This window comes from Hippoglossus hippoglossus, chromosome 9, assembly GCF_009819705.1.
Source record: "Hippoglossus hippoglossus isolate fHipHip1 chromosome 9, fHipHip1.pri, whole genome shotgun sequence".
Classification (NCBI taxonomy): domain Eukaryota; kingdom Metazoa; phylum Chordata; class Actinopteri; order Pleuronectiformes; family Pleuronectidae; genus Hippoglossus; species Hippoglossus hippoglossus.
Genome location: NC_047159.1, coordinates 17,705,194 through 17,722,293, shown reverse-complemented (window position 1 = coordinate 17,722,293; position 17,100 = coordinate 17,705,194). Strand labels below are relative to the sequence as shown.

General features: G+C 40.8%; 1 protein-coding gene across 1 annotated transcript; it reads right to left on the bottom strand.

Annotated features, from left to right (window-relative positions):
* Window positions 1-11,833: 11,833 nt before the first annotated feature.
* Window positions 11,834-15,674, bottom strand: slc14a2 (solute carrier family 14 member 2). The gene is made up of 10 exons (XM_034594719.1): window positions 15,331-15,674; window positions 14,900-14,971; window positions 14,412-14,577; window positions 14,069-14,258; window positions 13,637-13,765; window positions 13,306-13,498; window positions 13,014-13,161; window positions 12,634-12,768; window positions 12,404-12,453; window positions 11,834-12,316 (listed from the first exon to the last, which is right to left on the bottom strand). Exons 1-10 carry the CDS (start codon window positions 15,352-15,354, stop codon window positions 11,933-11,935), a joined length of 1,491 nt encoding a protein of 496 aa, XP_034450610.1. The 5' UTR covers window positions 15,355-15,674; the 3' UTR covers window positions 11,834-11,932.
* Window positions 15,675-17,100: the final 1,426 nt, after the last annotated feature.

Sequence of the window (17,100 nt, the reverse complement as noted above, 5' to 3'; positions counted from 1 at the left end):
AAACACAATAAAACCTCTTGTCCTGCTAGAAAAGAGTTTATTTTACGTTACGCAACTGCAGGGTTTTGTGCATTTTAATCCAGTCCACTGTGGCAAACTATAAGAAAGTCTGCTTTGTGTTCTGGCCGAGTGCCGCACAGCTGGAAAACATCATACAGGCAGTATTTTGACTCTCATTCTTTCTTTCCTGGCCAATCAACCCAAGTGCATAAGGTATAAAGACAGAGAGTTTTATATTGAGAAAAAAATGACATAATCCAAACTACGTATAATAAATGAACAAGCTGTATGAGACCCAGACACAGATGCTACATGGGCCCAGAACAAATGTTTTTTGTCCCACGTTTCAACAGTATCAGTCTTTGTCTTGAATGATGATCATTAATTTTATCTTGTTAGGATTCACATCATATTGTTGCCCACGATACAGAGCTGAATCAGCCGGTGAGAGGACTGTTCACACTTCTGAGACTCACTCGTGAGCTGATGTGATATTTCTCACATAGTTTCAAATTACAGATGCTATTTAGAATTTAGCAAACGTTTTCTTTGACTTTGAGCATTTGTTGTTGTGGGGTTTCTCCTTTCTGGTGGCTATTTTTGACAATGTTTACAAATTATATTTTTAATCAGACCAAACACATCATACATATAATACATACAGCTAGCAGATTAACCTTGTGACCATCACGTTCCCTGCGCCATGGCGCACGAAAATAGGTCCACGTGTTTAGTGACATGTAATGTCAAACGTTTCCACAGAGTGTGTGTCAAACTAAAGCCTATTATCTAATCCAAGAGGCTTGTTATTAAAGAACAGATTCATATCTCTTGGCCCCGAGTTATTAATCGCATTCCCACGAATTATTATATCATGGTCACGTAATATATTTTTTCCCAAATGTCACCAGGGGCTCCGTAACTAACATGTTCACACAATGAGATGTTTTTCCTGCATTTAGCAGCTGTAACCGTGTTTCTGTTAGTCTGGACAATGTGTTTGTTCTCCTTCTGTTTTTTCAACATAACAGTTTGATCCTCTTATTGAAATATGAGGCTGTGCTGTCACTCAAACTTGTTCATGTCAGTGATTGGTCATACGCAGTAAACACCGCCCCTTTAATATACAGGTGCTCAGATCTTAATAAGGAAAACCTGGGTTGACTTAACGCCTTGATAACCAGCTTCGTGTGGCCACTTAGCCTGACGGCAATTGTTAGGTTAAGTTCAGCTGGATCTGGAAAAGTTAACCTGGGTATGTTGAACTCGCTTCTTAGCCAGGAAGGTGACAGAAACCATCTTTGGGAAAAAAGTTAAACTGAAGTGTACTTTAACTTGACAACGCACATGGCAGGGTTCATGTGCTACACTGCAGCCAGCCACCAGGGGGTAGTGAAAATAATTTGGCTTCACTTATGGGGAACTGTCATATCATCCATTCTTATGTACTGTCCATGGTGTTAATGTTGGTGTACATCCTTTTCAAACCAAAACATTTGAATGACATATTTGTATTCTGCCTGATGATGTTGTAGCGACACACCACAAAATCACTCCGACACCACAGCTCTCTTTGGATCTCTCTTGCTGAATGGATCTGTAATGATACAACATGTGACACGGACTGCATCAGTTCACATCCTCTTCTCAGACTACTGTCTCCTTCAGCTCCAAATGCAGACAGAGTATAACAAAACATGTGTATACATTGTAGACAAAACCTGTCAATTGAAACGATCGTATAGTGATTCATTTTTGACAATCATACCTGTAATGATGCAACATGCGACAGGGACTGCATCAGTTCACATCCTCTTCTCAGACTACTGTAAAGGATGCATGAAATAATAATGTACACCAAATGCAAAATAACATAAATATGCCCTGCCTCACATGTCTAACCCAGCACAGAGTAAACACAATAACCCTACGTGTACAAACAACCAAGCATAAAATAATAATGTAAAACAAAGTAAATATACCATGCCTTGTGTGTCTGGCCATCACAGCGTAAGCACAATGACTTAATGTGGGTTCACAAACAGCATTAGAAAAGTAACAATGCACTTCACATTTGTTCTATACAAATCCCACAAGAAAACTACATCTCCCATAATGCCGCGGGTCGCCGGCGCCAAGCGGCAGCACTTCTAAGGAAAACAGCCCAAAACAATGCAGCGCTAACTTTTGAAATAACTCTCAACACTCCTCACAGTACAGACCTGCGCTTCACACACTACAGCTGTCTTATATTGCTCTTTCAGAAAGCCGTCACAGTAACGCGCGTTAAACGATGGAACGACACTGAGAAGCGGAACACTCCATAAACAGGTTCCTGAGCGGCACGTACCACAGCGCCAGGGGGGTTCACAGACCAGAATACTCATATACAACATATTCACGTGCAAATAAAAGGTACGTAAAACATTACTCCTTTTGTAAGTACTGAAAAGAATCTCACAACAATGTTAGGACCGATTTATCCTAATCATTGGCTATGAAATAAAAATATGAAAGTACTAGAAATCCATACTCCCCCACCTCCTCTCATTGTCGGCAAATGGAACATCCCCTTGAGACGATACTCACTGCAGGGGGTTAAAGTTAGCTGGAATACAAAAAAACACACCATTACAATGCTAGCATTTTTTTTTTCAGGAACATAATGCTTGAACTCTGTAAGGAAGCTGGTGAAAGGAGAACTCAGGCAGCAGCTCTTCTCTTATGCAGAAGAGTTTAATGCAGGCTTGATGCATCAAGGACACCAGAAGGTAAAACAATATAAACCTTTACGTCTAGCCACTGATGTAATACGCAAAAGAATTGGGAGTTAGTGCCTCTCTGTCCGGGGCATCTGAATTAGATATGAAAGTCCATGAGCGTAGACACTACAACGTACTGCTAGTTGCCCCTTTATCTATAACCTAATCTTGGGTACTGCTTGGAGAGAAGGGAGTATCTGTGGAATGAGTCTGGCTGTAGTCTCTTCATGGTGAACAGATTTACTGTATGAAGATTGTCAAACATTTCTCTCACAACCTTGAGTAGCCAGGTTTGACCTAGGGACAGCCAACAGGGACAGGCTGGCTGATCTCATTTTACCAGAGGCCCAAGATGTCATGACAGCGGTTGGTCCACTTTGTCAATCCAGCAATGTGATGAGAAGATATGTAGCAAGAAACAAACACTGCAAGGCCTGAGGGTTTATGCAGCCAATTACGTGCTGTGTTTTTCAAAGCCCATTATAGAGTTACGCAATACCATTCTTTGGAGATTCCTCATTAGCAAATTATCAAATCTATTAGCAATTGATCTCGATAAAAAAAAACCTGTATGTTTTAAGGAAGCACATATGTTTTAGAGATGTGTTGTTGTGGTGGCAACTTGCAGGTACAAGACCTGAAAACAAAGATCAATCTTAATATTTATAATTTTTTCCATGCTGTCTCTGATTGTCTTCCAGCATGCTGTCCGCCTCACCCTGGTCTGATGTAAAGACTCTTAATATACCATATTGTGAACGTGATTGTTCTAGATCTTATTTGCTGAGTATTTTATGGTGTCTCAGCTGCAAGAATCAAAAAAAGTCCCGGCTGGACACACCATGTTGCTCCCTCAGGTCGTCTTCCATATTGCTGCATAATCAGGATTGCATATATTTACAAAGGGCTTAATCTGTGCAGCTTGGAAGTAAGTTTTTAGATACTGATACATATTTCATCCTAAAAAAAAGTATGATTAATAAACAATCATAATAAACTCAATAATATTTGGAATGTTTGGTTAGTTGGTGAGGCATTACTCAGCTGTTTTGAGGCCATGGTAGAGGCTTGGGTCTGATGATGGCAACGCGGGATTGTCGATAAGACAGAAGGAGAGAAATATAAAACATGCACCATGCAAAATACTATTGGATGGATTGACAATACATTTTGTGAAGACATTCATGTCTTCCAGAGGATGAATTGTACAGACTTTGGTGATCAGTTGACTTTTCTCTACCCCCACCACAAGGTTCATATTTGTGATTTTGAGTCAAATGTGTCAACAACTATTGGATGGATGCTACTGACATTATTGTTTCCATGACAATTGTCAATAATAACTTTGGTGATCTTCTGACTTTTCTTCTGGCTCCAAAATTTCCCTTAACATCAGCTGCTCTTTTGTTTTGTGCTCATCGGCCAATGTTATCGCATGCTAACATATCTAAACCTAGATGGTGAACATACTTCATTACTTTAGTAAACTGCTAATGTGGCTATAGACTGGTCTTAATTTCTGTCTGCCAAATTTCCACGCAAATGTGGGTCAGTCTGTTCAGTGGTAAAAACAAAGCAACAAAAAAACGTGACTATTTAATCAGGTGATCTGGTACGACACAAAAACAAAAGCATGTATATTTTGTAGGCCATAGATCGTTCTGCAAGAAAGCACAGATGGGAACATGGATAAATGTTCTTCATGTTACAGTCATGTATATGGAACAAGAGGTTAGATGACAGCTATGGCTTGTCCTCATTCCATAGGCATTCCATGTGTAACTCTGCACCACAGCTGTACTTAAAATAATGAACCTGTCACATGACTCAAAAATTGACATTACTACATGTATGTGCTGAACCGACAGTTTCCGGTATGTTGTCTATACAGGAGTATTGGTGGGTCCTGCTAGCATAGATGGAAAAGGTACCAAAGTCTTTTACTTAAGTAAAATTGTGCTGCAATGGAATTATACTTCAATGAAAAGTAAGTCATGCATTCAAAATTGTATTTGAGTAAAAGGGTGGCAGTATTCAATATGTGCTAAAGTGTCAACATAGGTGTTGTAATAATTAATTGTTGACACATTAAGCATTCCCTTTCAGAGAAAGTTTATTTGACATGGACCATGTTCATTGATTAAAAGAAAAATTAACTAAATAAGACAGAACTAACCTGGAAGGCTTAATGTCATCTGTTATCCCAAGCCAGATATTAAACAGGCACCTTAAGTATAACAGAAAATCTAGAATCAATATATATCCACCAATATTGTAGAAGACTCATCCGTAAACATATTTTGATTCTGTGGCTGATCAAAAATGCTCGGTAGACTGATGGCCAGTTTAACTTTAATATGACATTTTTCATTTTTGAGCTCATCAAATGTTTAACATGTAAAATTCCAAAGCAAGTAAAAAATGTGGCTGTCGGCTTAATTTATGATACTTATAATAGTACTTTATTTCTTTGCTCAGCATTTTTATGTCTTTGCAGACATGAAGGAGGATTAAGGTCAATTTGTTGGAGAATGCCGTCATCAGAAGGCAAAACCACTGACACCACCGTGAAATCATATGTAATCAGCAGCTATGTGTTTTAAGGTGATCGGTCAAAGTATAAACTAAGGACATGAGACAGCAGAAATCGGTAGAAAAATTATAAGATGATCGTATCAGGCCACTTCACATTATTTCAGACTTTGTGTGACACAAGGTCCTTGCACATGCTGAGCATCTGATTGAGGTCGACTGTCAGGTCACATGGCCATATACACTGTAAACAAATAAAAAGCTGGCTGGTCTCAGGTCAGCACCCTGATGCTATGAGGATGCAAGAAGTGCACGTGCTCGTGTGTCACGCGTCTCTTGCCACCGTCATCATTCTATTATCACAACCCTAGAAGCACAAGAACTATTTGAAATACGCAACCTTGCTAATCAAAGAGGTCAGGCTGACAGTATCAGCAGAGCAGTTCACAATCACTTGCACCAACAGCGTCACTTCAGCTGAAATCAGATTGAACTATCCATTTGTGATTCAGTGAGATCGAAAGCGATACGCAAAGAAATGTTGGACAGTCTGAATGAGGAAATGTGAGGCTCAGGTGAGCGGTGATAGCTGACAATGAAAGAGACTAAAAGGCCTGCTGGAATCATGCAAACATGAGCTATTTGTGTCTATCTGGTCAGCAACGTCTCATTCCCCCCTGCTGCCATCCAATGGTGACTTTAGACCAGGGGTATTCAACTAAAATTTAAAGAGGTCCAGTTAGAGAAAATTTCTTGAAGCAAAGGTCCGGAAGATCATAATGTCTAACTATTTAGTGTGATATATATTTAAGTAGCCTAGTAGTTGTATCAACATCTGCATGTACTAAATACCTGACTGTCAAATCAAATGAATTCAGTACGTTTCAAAAACTTTTGGACAATATTTATTGTCACGTAATAAAGAACTGAACATATATGTATGATTGCAGATATGTATAATGTTCTCTCATTAACTAAATAAAAGTAGGGCTGCATTTCAAAATAAGAGAAAATAAATAAAATGTGAAAATTGTGCATGTTCAAATAAAGGGCTTAACTTCAGTAAAATAAAGGGAGCAAAAGCTTGAATTTCCCTTTTTCTGTTTCACATTTTGACTCAAAAGTCTCAACCAATTTTACAGATAATAAATCTCAACACATCTTAACAATTGAACAGTTTTAGAATCACTTTCTTCCCCTCTTATATCACACTCCCCCACTTTTTTCGTCTGTTTCTCTCCCTTTCTCCGTCTCACTCCTCTGTTTCTCCACTTTCTCCGTCTCACTCCTGTTTCTCCACTTTCTCCGTCTCACTCCTGTTTCTCCACTTTCTCCGTCTCACTCCTGTTTCTCCACTTTCTCCGTCTCACTCCTCTGTTTCTCCACTTTCTCCGTCTCACTCCTGTTTCTCCACTTTCTCCGTCTCACTCCTGTTTCTCCACTTTCTCCGTCTCACTCCTGTTTCTCCACTTTCTCCGTCTCACTCCTCTGTATCTCTCCCTTTGTTTTCTCTACCTGTATCGCTATCTGTCTTTTTCTTTCTACTGTCTTTTCATGTGTAACTTGCCTCTAACTCTCTCATCTGTCTGCACTGTAGAGTCGCAATGTTTACCGCCTGGAATGCACAGACTTGATTGGCTGAGTGGTATCACGTGGGATGGCTTAACTCGCATGCAATTGGTCTGTGCGTTTCCTCATCCGCTAAACCACTACCGTAAAGACTACAAAAGCTGCGCCGGTTACAAATAGAAGCGCCCCGTCAGGTTTTAAAGGGGACATTGTATGCCCATTTTACCACAAGTTGATATGGTTCCTTGGGGTCTTAATGAAATGTCTGTAACATACTTTGGTCAAAATACCACAAGGATCATTTCAAACAGCACCCTTTTTACCCTGTATAAAACAGCCCTCCACAGAGTGACCTGTTTTGAGTGCCTGTTCCTTTAAATGCTAATGAGCCAGCTCCCCCTCCCCCCTCCCCCCCATGATTTTAAACGATATAAATTACATATTTTATATGATATAAATGATCAAATATGCATCCCATACTTTGTATTCCCCTTCTGTTGTCCTGGAGTTTTAATTTTCCCAATCACATAATTAAATGTCCCCCTCTGCCCATCCACTACAAGCACACAAGCAGACAGACAGAGAGAGACAGAGAGAGAAAGAGAGGGGTGGGGGGGGCTATGAAGACCATCATTTACCCCTGAACCCCGACATTCAACGGGTACAACAACAAGCGGAGAAAGCAGAATCGCGGGCTGACCTTATATATATACAGTCTATGGGGCTGACCAGCGCGGAGAAATGCACGTCCCGTGTGAACAGCCAGGCGGCTGCGCGCTTGAGAACGGTGCTGCGCTGCCTCGCAGCGGCGCTTCCGCGTCCGGTGTAAACCCGGCGTAACGAGTGGGGGGGCTCTGTGTGTTTGTGCCAGTGTTACAGTAGTGCTGAACACTGCGGATGTCTTCCACACTGCTGGCTGTGTGGCGTTGACACAAATTCCAGCTCACGCATGGGAGAGCGAGCAGTCGCGCCTGAGCAACTGCTGCAGCCTCCCAGTCCCAACGATCCAGACAAATGCCACATGTGAGTGAATCGCGGGCTGACCAGCGCAGAGAAATGCTCGTCCCGTGTGAACAGCCAGGCAGCTGCGCGCTTGGGAACGGCGCTGCGCTGCCTCGCTGCGTCCGGTGTAAACCCGGCGTAACGAGTGTGGGGGGACGGGGGGGGATGAGGTGGGGGGTGGGCCAAGACCATGTAGGGAGACTTCCAGTGCCTTGTTACGACACAAAACCCAGGAAGCTCAATCGAGTCACTCAAGCGTGACGTTTCTGACTTAGAGGAACCATAACAAAACGCGCGAGTGTTTTTTCCCCCGAGTTTTTGGGTTGGTAGACATGCCAGATACCCACATTAACCTGTAGAAGCACTAACAAAGTGGAATTTGCATGCTATGTCCCCTTTAAATCATAACCTTCTGTTTTGGCTGTAGGTCCGGGTCCGTACGGGACGGCTTCTGGGTCCGGACTCGGACCGCGGTCCGCCTGTTAGTGACCCCTGCTTTAGACCATTAGTGTGAATACAAACATGGCTGCTCCAGTTTCTCAGGTTGTTTTCAGTGTGTGATATCATTTTAGGCCAAGTTTGTGATTGTTGTTGCTCTGACGACTATACCTGCAGAGTTTCCAATATTTCCTCTGGAGGCAGGTTCACACGCACACAAGCTCTTGCCCAAGGGTGATAACTGACAGAAGTCAAGAACAGGGCGAGGTTCAACAGAGGTTCAGCCTTCATCTTCCTGTAGGTAGCTAATTAGCATTCTAGAAGAAAAAGAAGTGATACAACCAGAGTCAACATTAGTGTTGCTTTCCACCACTGTCAGCTCTGCAACTGAAGAAATAAAGTTTTGCACTTTGATGTTACTGCTACATTGGTAAGTAAATAACTGTAAATGTTAACATTAGCATTAGCAAGAATGCACATGTTTCCCCATTGAACTACACTGAAAGAGTTCCATTTCTGGAATTCAGTGTATTCTGCTCTCTAATGCCATGTTGTTTAAAGTACTTGATATGGTACTTAACATGTGAAGTGGTATAATAGGATTACAATGAGTAAAGAATTGAATTTGTCGTTTTTTGCCAGTTTAAAGTTGCTATTTAGGTCGTCACACAATTCAATCTAAGTTGGCAAACTTTCAGTTTTAATCATCAGTTTTCAGTCCTGGTGCCTTTATATAAATGGCTCCTCCCCAGTCCGCCTGATAAGACATCTGGGGAGGTTCTTGGATTTTGTGATAACCTGCACGCTACAGAGATGTTAGGATACGACCACATCCACATTACATTACCAGTCCTCTGATAACACTCTGCTGTTGCTGTGCTGCCCTATTAGAGCTGTCCTTTCAAACTTTCCACTCACTGGACCTTGTGTGTCCTTTACAGATACATAGAGGAACTCAGAGGATTACAATGGTTATAAAACCTAACAACATAAATTTTTGACACAAGTGAGTATGCACCTTTGTAAGTTGTAAAGCACCTAACTCTGTTTCGAAAGGTGCTATATAAGTGAAGTGCTTTTCAATATTATCATGTTTTATTACATGTTTAGCTTCATAGTGGTGCAGCTTAGCTAAAAAATAATAATAAAAAATCTGCAACATTGGATAAAAGCATAAAGTGCGTTTCACTTGCAGCCTAAGGCATTCCAAAAAAAATGGATGTTGAGCGCCCATGAAATTCTATTGGCAGCAATTTTTCAAAATTGCCACCAGACAGGGAGGAAATTGGAAACAATACAGTCACCTTTTCATGCAATACGCCTTTCTTTCTCTGTCTCTGTACTCCTGTACAGAGCAGAAAACAGCCGTGGACAACTGCGAAAGGGAAAACTAATAACAAACCTTACGAACAACTTCTCATCCTCACAGACAAGGGTTTGAACTTCAAGTAATTCCGAAAGTGAAAGGCTACAGGTAAAGGAAACGACTGAGCCTGAAACTTTGCGGGCGACTTTGCTGTGAAAGAAAAGCATGTGCAGTTAAAGCACCAAAATATTATGTTTTCTTAAAGATATGGTCTCTGACATGGCAGGAAGAATACAACATATTATATCTGCACATCCCACCCTAACGTGAGAGCTAATGGGCCATTGATCCAATCAGAGGAGCAGCATCAATGGTGAAGAAACACTGCAGAGACTTAGACAGGAATTAATATATCAATGTGTTTTCAGTGGCATCATCAGCAGTGTTCTTCATTAATATGACAGAGTCTTTATTATTCTTATATTAATCAGAATATACAGTAGCCACAGTTAATGACAGATCATAGTATTAGGAAATAAGCTACACTCAGCAAGTACTTTTACATTTTATACTCTCGGCATATTCAAAAGCATGTACTTTTCACTCAGGTTGAACTTCTAGTAATGGTACTTTTACTTGAGTGCATTTTGTCTATTTATTTGTACTTCTACTTTAGTCAAATGTTTGATTTCTTCCTCCACCACTGTCAATAGTTAATAAATTCCATTTAAACAGTGCAGCAGTCACTTCAGGCTACACTGAACATGTTTACTGCCCCATTTCCAACCTACCAGAGGATGAGCTCCATATAACCTAAGTTTGGTGTAAGGTGGTACGAGGTCAAAAATGCACAGCACTATGTAAGCATGTTCACAGTGATTTAGTTCTCCAAACAAATGGCAGGAAAGCAGCTGATATGAGTACAGTTATCTGATCTTCTCTAAAACCTATCATTATACTCTCACATGATTGAGGAAGAAGGCCGTGTAAGCTTCTAGAAAGATTTGTCTTATAAAACTTTGTGTCTTCATATTTTTATAGTTTCCGGAATTTAGAAGTTATATTTGACCATCATGTGCTTTTGCGTTCATTCCATAATAAAATATTCTCTAAAAGCCACATTCATTAATTTCCCCTTAGATCAGAGTTGAAAAAAATGTAATTATTAGGTTTTTACCTTAATAGCTCATGCAGCATTTTCATTGCTAGCTGCTGTTTCTAAACAGAAGTTTTTTCTACTCCAATGCTGTGACGCTAAGTTGATTATTTTATTTTTAAATGGGAAATCTGTCAATACATTTTACATAATATTATATTAAAATGCACGTCAGACAAACAGAGCCGACTGACATTTTATTATTGATCCAACAAGAACTTGACAAAGTAAAATCTTCCTTGATCACAAGAGTTCACTACAGTCTCGTGCCTGGCTACGAAAGCAGCCTCCTGAATGTTCACGCTCCTTAAAATGTTGGCAAATTGAAACACGTCTATAGAGCAACAAAGTCTGCATTAGGAGGGAGTCGGGTCCAATGGGTCAGAAAAACATCTTCTGAATCTGTCACAACGGTTTATTCATGACCACTGCACAACTCATTACTTGCACATTTGAACCCAAACTATAATGTGCTCCCAAAATAACCGATCAGGGTTTGCACCTTATGTAACTACGTCGTCAGCTAACTAGATTTTGACAGTTTTATAGCCAGCTGCCACACACTTGACTCTTGGATTGTCTTAGGTTACATTGTACAAATAACTTGAACAATCCTCCAAACCATCATCCACACGCCTCATTAAGTGCTGGAATGTTGGAAAGTCCTGACTGTCGCCTCCGCACTATAAACATTCTTTGAGTATTTTCCTGTGATCTAGTTTGTGGTTTGTCAATGGCAACATAAAAGCCATTTTACAGTAACATGATATAGAAGTAAAGTATATTTCAGTATGTTTTTGTAGATTGATCATCATAATATAATTTTATCTATATATTAAAATCATATTTTACTATAAATTATTAAGGTGAAAACATTGTTGATTTAATAATGTCCTGTACATGTTTGGTAAACATCTGCGCCATCAAATGTAAATCATATTTGTTTGTATTTCTCAGAAGAATAATTGGTAATGCCAACAGGTGACAGATTTCACTGAATATTTGTAATAATTTCATATTTCTCTTCAAATTCAGGTAACACTGAATACAAAAAACATGGACTAGATGTATTATTCGAAAATATTTATTTAAAAAAATATACATTCAATACAGTTTCAGAACAAATAATTGCAGAATGAAGTATTAAATAACCAGCAAGAGAGAGATCTAGGTTTGGTCGTTTTGTCTGACTTCTTCATTGTCTTCATGGGTCCTTTGTTCTTCCACAGGTGTCACTTCATTTTTACCCTCTGATGCGTTGTGTTGTACGTTCCCTTCCTCCGCTCTTTCGAGGTCAAGCCTAAGTTGCTCTTTCTCATTTAGGATCAGTTCCTCCTCCATGGCTTTCTGCTGCTTCTCCTGCTCGTCCCTCTCTGCCTCAGACTTCTTAATTTTCTCCTCCTTCTTCATCTTCCAGAACCAGATCAGGTTCTTCTCGGGATACGCGACTTTGGCCAGTGGGAGTTTGAAGATCCTATTGGTCCCCGTGGTCAGGTGGAGGAAAGTCAGGGCAGAGAGACAGAAAGGCCAGGTGCAGGCTGGCAGTCCAAACTATAGATGACAAATACATCATGTTACGGTTATTAGGTTATAATGGGCTGATATAAATAAATACAGTGAGAGAAAACTTGTACTCACACTGGACATTATATTCGCAATAGCCGAGCCGAGGTATGCGCAGAAAAAAGCTACAGTGGAGAAGAAGAGATATCGTGATGAGACATTCGTTTGCACGTTGTGGCGAGTGTGATCATAGATTACAAATGGTTCTCAGCCAATATTGGACATGATTTCATGTCATGTGGTCGTCCTGTTTGAACTTTGATGCATTTTCAGATTGTGGTTTTATCTTCCTGGTTTCTACTCACCACACGTGATGGCGAGCAGGTGCACCTGCCAGGTGAGGGCATAAAACATTCCTCCAATAGCGATGCAGGCTAGCACACAGTTGTAGCCCCAGAGGCCAAAGTAAATATCTCCAAAAGGAGCAGACAGAGCCAGACCTGCAAAAACAATACACAGCCATCCTGTTAGAGATTCTCTCAATTTAAATTATTGTAATTAATAATAACCCCCTGGTTATTTTATCTTTGGGGTCTCTGTGGAATTGGAACATATTGAGACTTAAATTCATTCTATCAGCATACAGGGAGCAGAAATAGGAAGCACTGTTTATTGAGGTGGGACAGAATCACATTCAGAAGTGTCCATTGTTGGATGCTTGTCAAGGCATTGTGCGTCCTCTCACCTGAAACCATGCCCACTGCAGATCCCAGGACGGCGTGAGCACAGGTGATCGGGGAGGAGATGAAGAGAGAGACTATGAAGATTCCTCCCGTCCAAGGGTTGTCACAGCCGTAAACTTGGCCTATTCCCACAGGGACTGACATGAACAGCTGAAGAGGTACAGAGAGAAAGGTTGAACATAATTATACCTAACCTGAGCTAGAATCCATTCGTCAGAGATACTGAAAACACCAAGCAGTAAATGTACAATACTTCTACAGAACATATAGAATCAACCCTGGCCTTGCACTGACCTTGGGTAAATCGATTTCGGACCAGGTGATGTTGGGCAGCTCTGAGCGAGGCTGAATGAGGACCTGGGGGAAGTGGTGGTTGTAGTGACCGGTGGCGACCATGTGGAGACACACCAGGATGTTGAAGGGCAGTGTGAACACAGGCAGATCCCAACGACTATTAATAGACGCAATGGCGCTGGACACAACCGGGCTGAAACACAATCACACAACATCATCAACGTTTCTTCCTCTTATTATAATTTTAGACATGTTTTTTTAAGGTGGCATATTTCAGTTTATCAATGTTTGCACTTTTATTCTCATTATTGCTCAGTCTATATATGCTTACCACATCATGGACATGAAGATGTTGGGCAGCAGAAGCCACCAGTACCAGTCTCCTGCATTGGAGAACACAGCCATCAGCAGACCTACCAGGATACCGTTGTACCCATAAAGCCCAGCAGCTATTGCACCCCTAAAGGGAAGTGGTTTGAATACATTAATTCAAGTTTTCCTGTTGCACAACACAGTCCATCTATAATAACTTCACATTCATCCATGTCTATTGTCATCACATGCATTAATTATATCAACCCATTGCTGCTGTGATTGATGGCGAGTTAAATAAATAAATCGCATTTCGATAACATCACAGCATGATGTGATCTATGTGCAACGTTTTTGTTCCCGGTGCGATATACAAGCATGCACACAAACTCACAAGTGGAAAACAATGACATCCATGCTGTAGAGGCTGTAAATTATTCAGTGTTCAAACCTGTTCTGTTTCAGGATGAGGGCAGAAATGGTTGCAAAAAGTGTGCCCACAAAGCCGTTGAGGGCCCACCAGTAGTTCTGCAGGATGAGGCCGGCAAAAATGATGAGGCCACTCAGAGGGTTGTTAACGAACATCACCTGGGCAGCGCCGCGAAGAACCCAGTCCAGCAGCTGCAGCAGGATGAACTGTTCTGAAAGAGAAAGCAGAGAGAACAGGGCTGAAATTTCCCCCTAGCTGCAAAGAAGATGGTTTCTCAAGTGCAGACACATTTACTTGACGATGAGCAAAAGTTGGACATCGTTAAAGACAATTTTTTTAAAACCTGCCTTTAGTGATAACTTACTTTCCATCCATTTCCCAAACACCTCCATGTCTCCACCGAAGTAGGAGACTCCCTTGAGGAGTCGGGCCCGAGCCTTCTGCAGCGCTGTGAGTCTTCCAGGCACCTCTGGCTCCTTCTCCTTCATGCCCACCTGGGTCATGTCCTGCAACATCAGTGGCTGGACTTCCTGGAGTCATTGATACAATAAAAGGAATAAAGACAAATATAATTAGGAATTAAAAAAAGTAATTTAAAATTAAAACCAGCTAACTGCTAAAAACACTGCATCTTGGAGCACATCATAAAGTATGTTGTTTATAGTGTATGTACAGTAGCTGTTCAGCTGCATCATTCCCCATTACCAGTTGCCGTAGCAACATGACGTTAGTCTTAGATACTTGAAGGTATCTTCACACATGTATGGTGGTGATGATGTGATCTGATGAAGAATAGGTTGATTTGGTATATTAGCTGATTAGCTGATGTCTGCGGTGTGAGCAGTGACTTACAGTGAGACTGTTGACCGGAGAGCTGGTGGACAGATCAGCTGAGGTGGACCAGTTGATATTCTTCTGAATATCCTGAAAGTAGAGAAAGAAAGATGTTGCAGGTCACTTTGCAGCCAATGGAGTTTTCCTCTGTACCTGTAAATGTTAGTTGAATTGTTTATGTGTTTTTATACCTTCATTATCAACTTGTGAGACAAAAAAAACTAAAATATAATCTTATGGCTCTGGAGAAGATTAAACCATAATAACCTTTTGATATTAATTATTATTACAATTTCACTTCATCAATATCAAATAAAGACCATGCAAATATAAACCTAATTTGTCATATAATCTTTAAATATTTTCTCAGATAGACACATATTTACTTAGGTTTGACAGTGGTTTACCCTCCTGTTGGATTTTGACAAACAGTTAAAAAATACTCCTACCTTTGAGCAGTTTGATCCAGGCATCAATGGGTTGTCAGCCTTTCTTAAGCTGTACCACAGCGGCTTCCACCGAAGGCTTATATAGCAACAGGCCACTGGTATAACCCCTCCTCCTGCAGGAATCACTGGAATTCAGCAATATGTCCCTTACCCGCATATCTCTCTAAGCACACCATCACACACACACACAAGCTATTTTCATTCTTTCCTATATGCTCCTATGTTTAGAAGCACAAATGAAATGAAGATGCTGTCAGACAAACACCAGCTGCAGGTGTTTGTTGATTGACATGATGCAGTATCTAAAGCAGCTGTGTCAAACTCAAGACTGGATGACCTGATCTGCCCCTGATCTCTGTCCAACAGTCAACATTTAAGACGCCGTGCACTCCACATATCTGTGTGTCGCTGACTGACCCTGGGTGAATGTCTCCTTCTTGGACTTGTTGATGTTACTGCTATACCAAGTAAATGTAAAGAGGAACACCTCTGATTGCAAACATTAAAGTCTGTTAATGGGTTCTGGGGAGAATGACTGCACATGTTTAAAAAGTTGTAAAAAAAAGGCCTCTGCGGCTCCAGAGGGATGAGGGATCAAATGCTGCAAGAGATTAAGACTGCAATAGCTGAGCCAGTACTGAGACTTGAGTCTTCTGCAGTGGCCAGAGGTTTGGTTTCAACTTCACTGCCCTTTGCTGCGTTTCATCCCTGCTTTCTCTCCCCCTTTCAAGCCTGTCCGATCAATAAAGGCTAAACTGGCCAAAAGGATATAAAGATAATCTCTGTTTGAGACTAGTTGAGTCGGACTCTCCAAACACACTGCCTGGATTGTGGGTAATTCAAAACGAAGGAAGCAGGACTTCCAACCTGTCTCAGCGCTGTGGCAGCTGCTGAGAAGGCTGTGATGCATCACGTGATGTTGTGAGTTATGATGACCTGACTTTACTTGTGACACATGCTGTTTCACATATTTTGCTTGAGCTTTCAACAGCCAGGTGGCTCAGATGCAATACAGTGTTGCTTGAAATGCCAAACGTCACTATTAAAAGATGCACTTTTCTTAACCCTGCCACTCCTCACTACACCAAGTGCTCAAGAGCCACAGGATTGTGTTGCAGTGTTGCAAGTTTATTCTCCCAGACCAGATTTAAAGGATAAACCGCTGATAAATGCAGAAATGGAGCTGTTTGTGGACAGCTCAGCATCAAAAGATGCAGTTACAACTTTGTATGATACAATTATGGCTAGACCACTCCCATCACATTATTCTGCACAGGCTGCACAGTGGGTTGCATTAACTAGATAATGCAAATATGCTAGTGACAAGTTTCGACTCAGTTTCAAGGAGGCATGCAAGCAGAGAGAGATACAGATATATTGGTTTACAAAAGGTTTCTCAGATTACTCAATTCATTTTTTTTTTTTATCAGAGTTGTGTATTTTGTGTTACAAATAACATAGGTAGAGGAATCCAGATTCCACAAAGTCCACCGCTAAACACACAGTTTAATCTTTCACAGATGGATTTGATATGAATTTTATTGAAGTGATAAAGTGAGGGAAAGAAATACTGTCTTGTTGTTGACATGTTTTCTAAGTGAGTAGAAGCTTTCCCCACATCTAAACAGGACTCATCAGAAGTTGCGATTTTACAGCAGGATTTTACAGTTGTTGGCTGAGAGGGAACCGGTTTAAACTTTGATATAGGTTTTTTCCACTTGTCACATGTCTAACTTGTGTCAACTTACTTAGATTTGTAGATATTGTTTA

What these genes read in the sequence shown, in the direction of transcription:
- slc14a2 (XM_034594719.1), bottom strand. Translation starts at nt 15,354, where the DNA reads ATGCCTGGATCAAACTGCTCAAAG. An exon ending in CTCCGGTCAACAGTCTCACT is followed by an intron (nt 14,578 to 14,899) that starts GTAAGTCACTGC and finishes CAATGACTCCAG; the next exon opens with GAAGTCCAGCCACTGATGTT. An exon ending in TTGCGAATATAATGTCCAGT is followed by an intron (nt 12,317 to 12,403) that starts GTGAGTACAAGT and finishes TGTCATCTATAG; the next exon opens with TTTGGACTGCCAGCCTGCAC.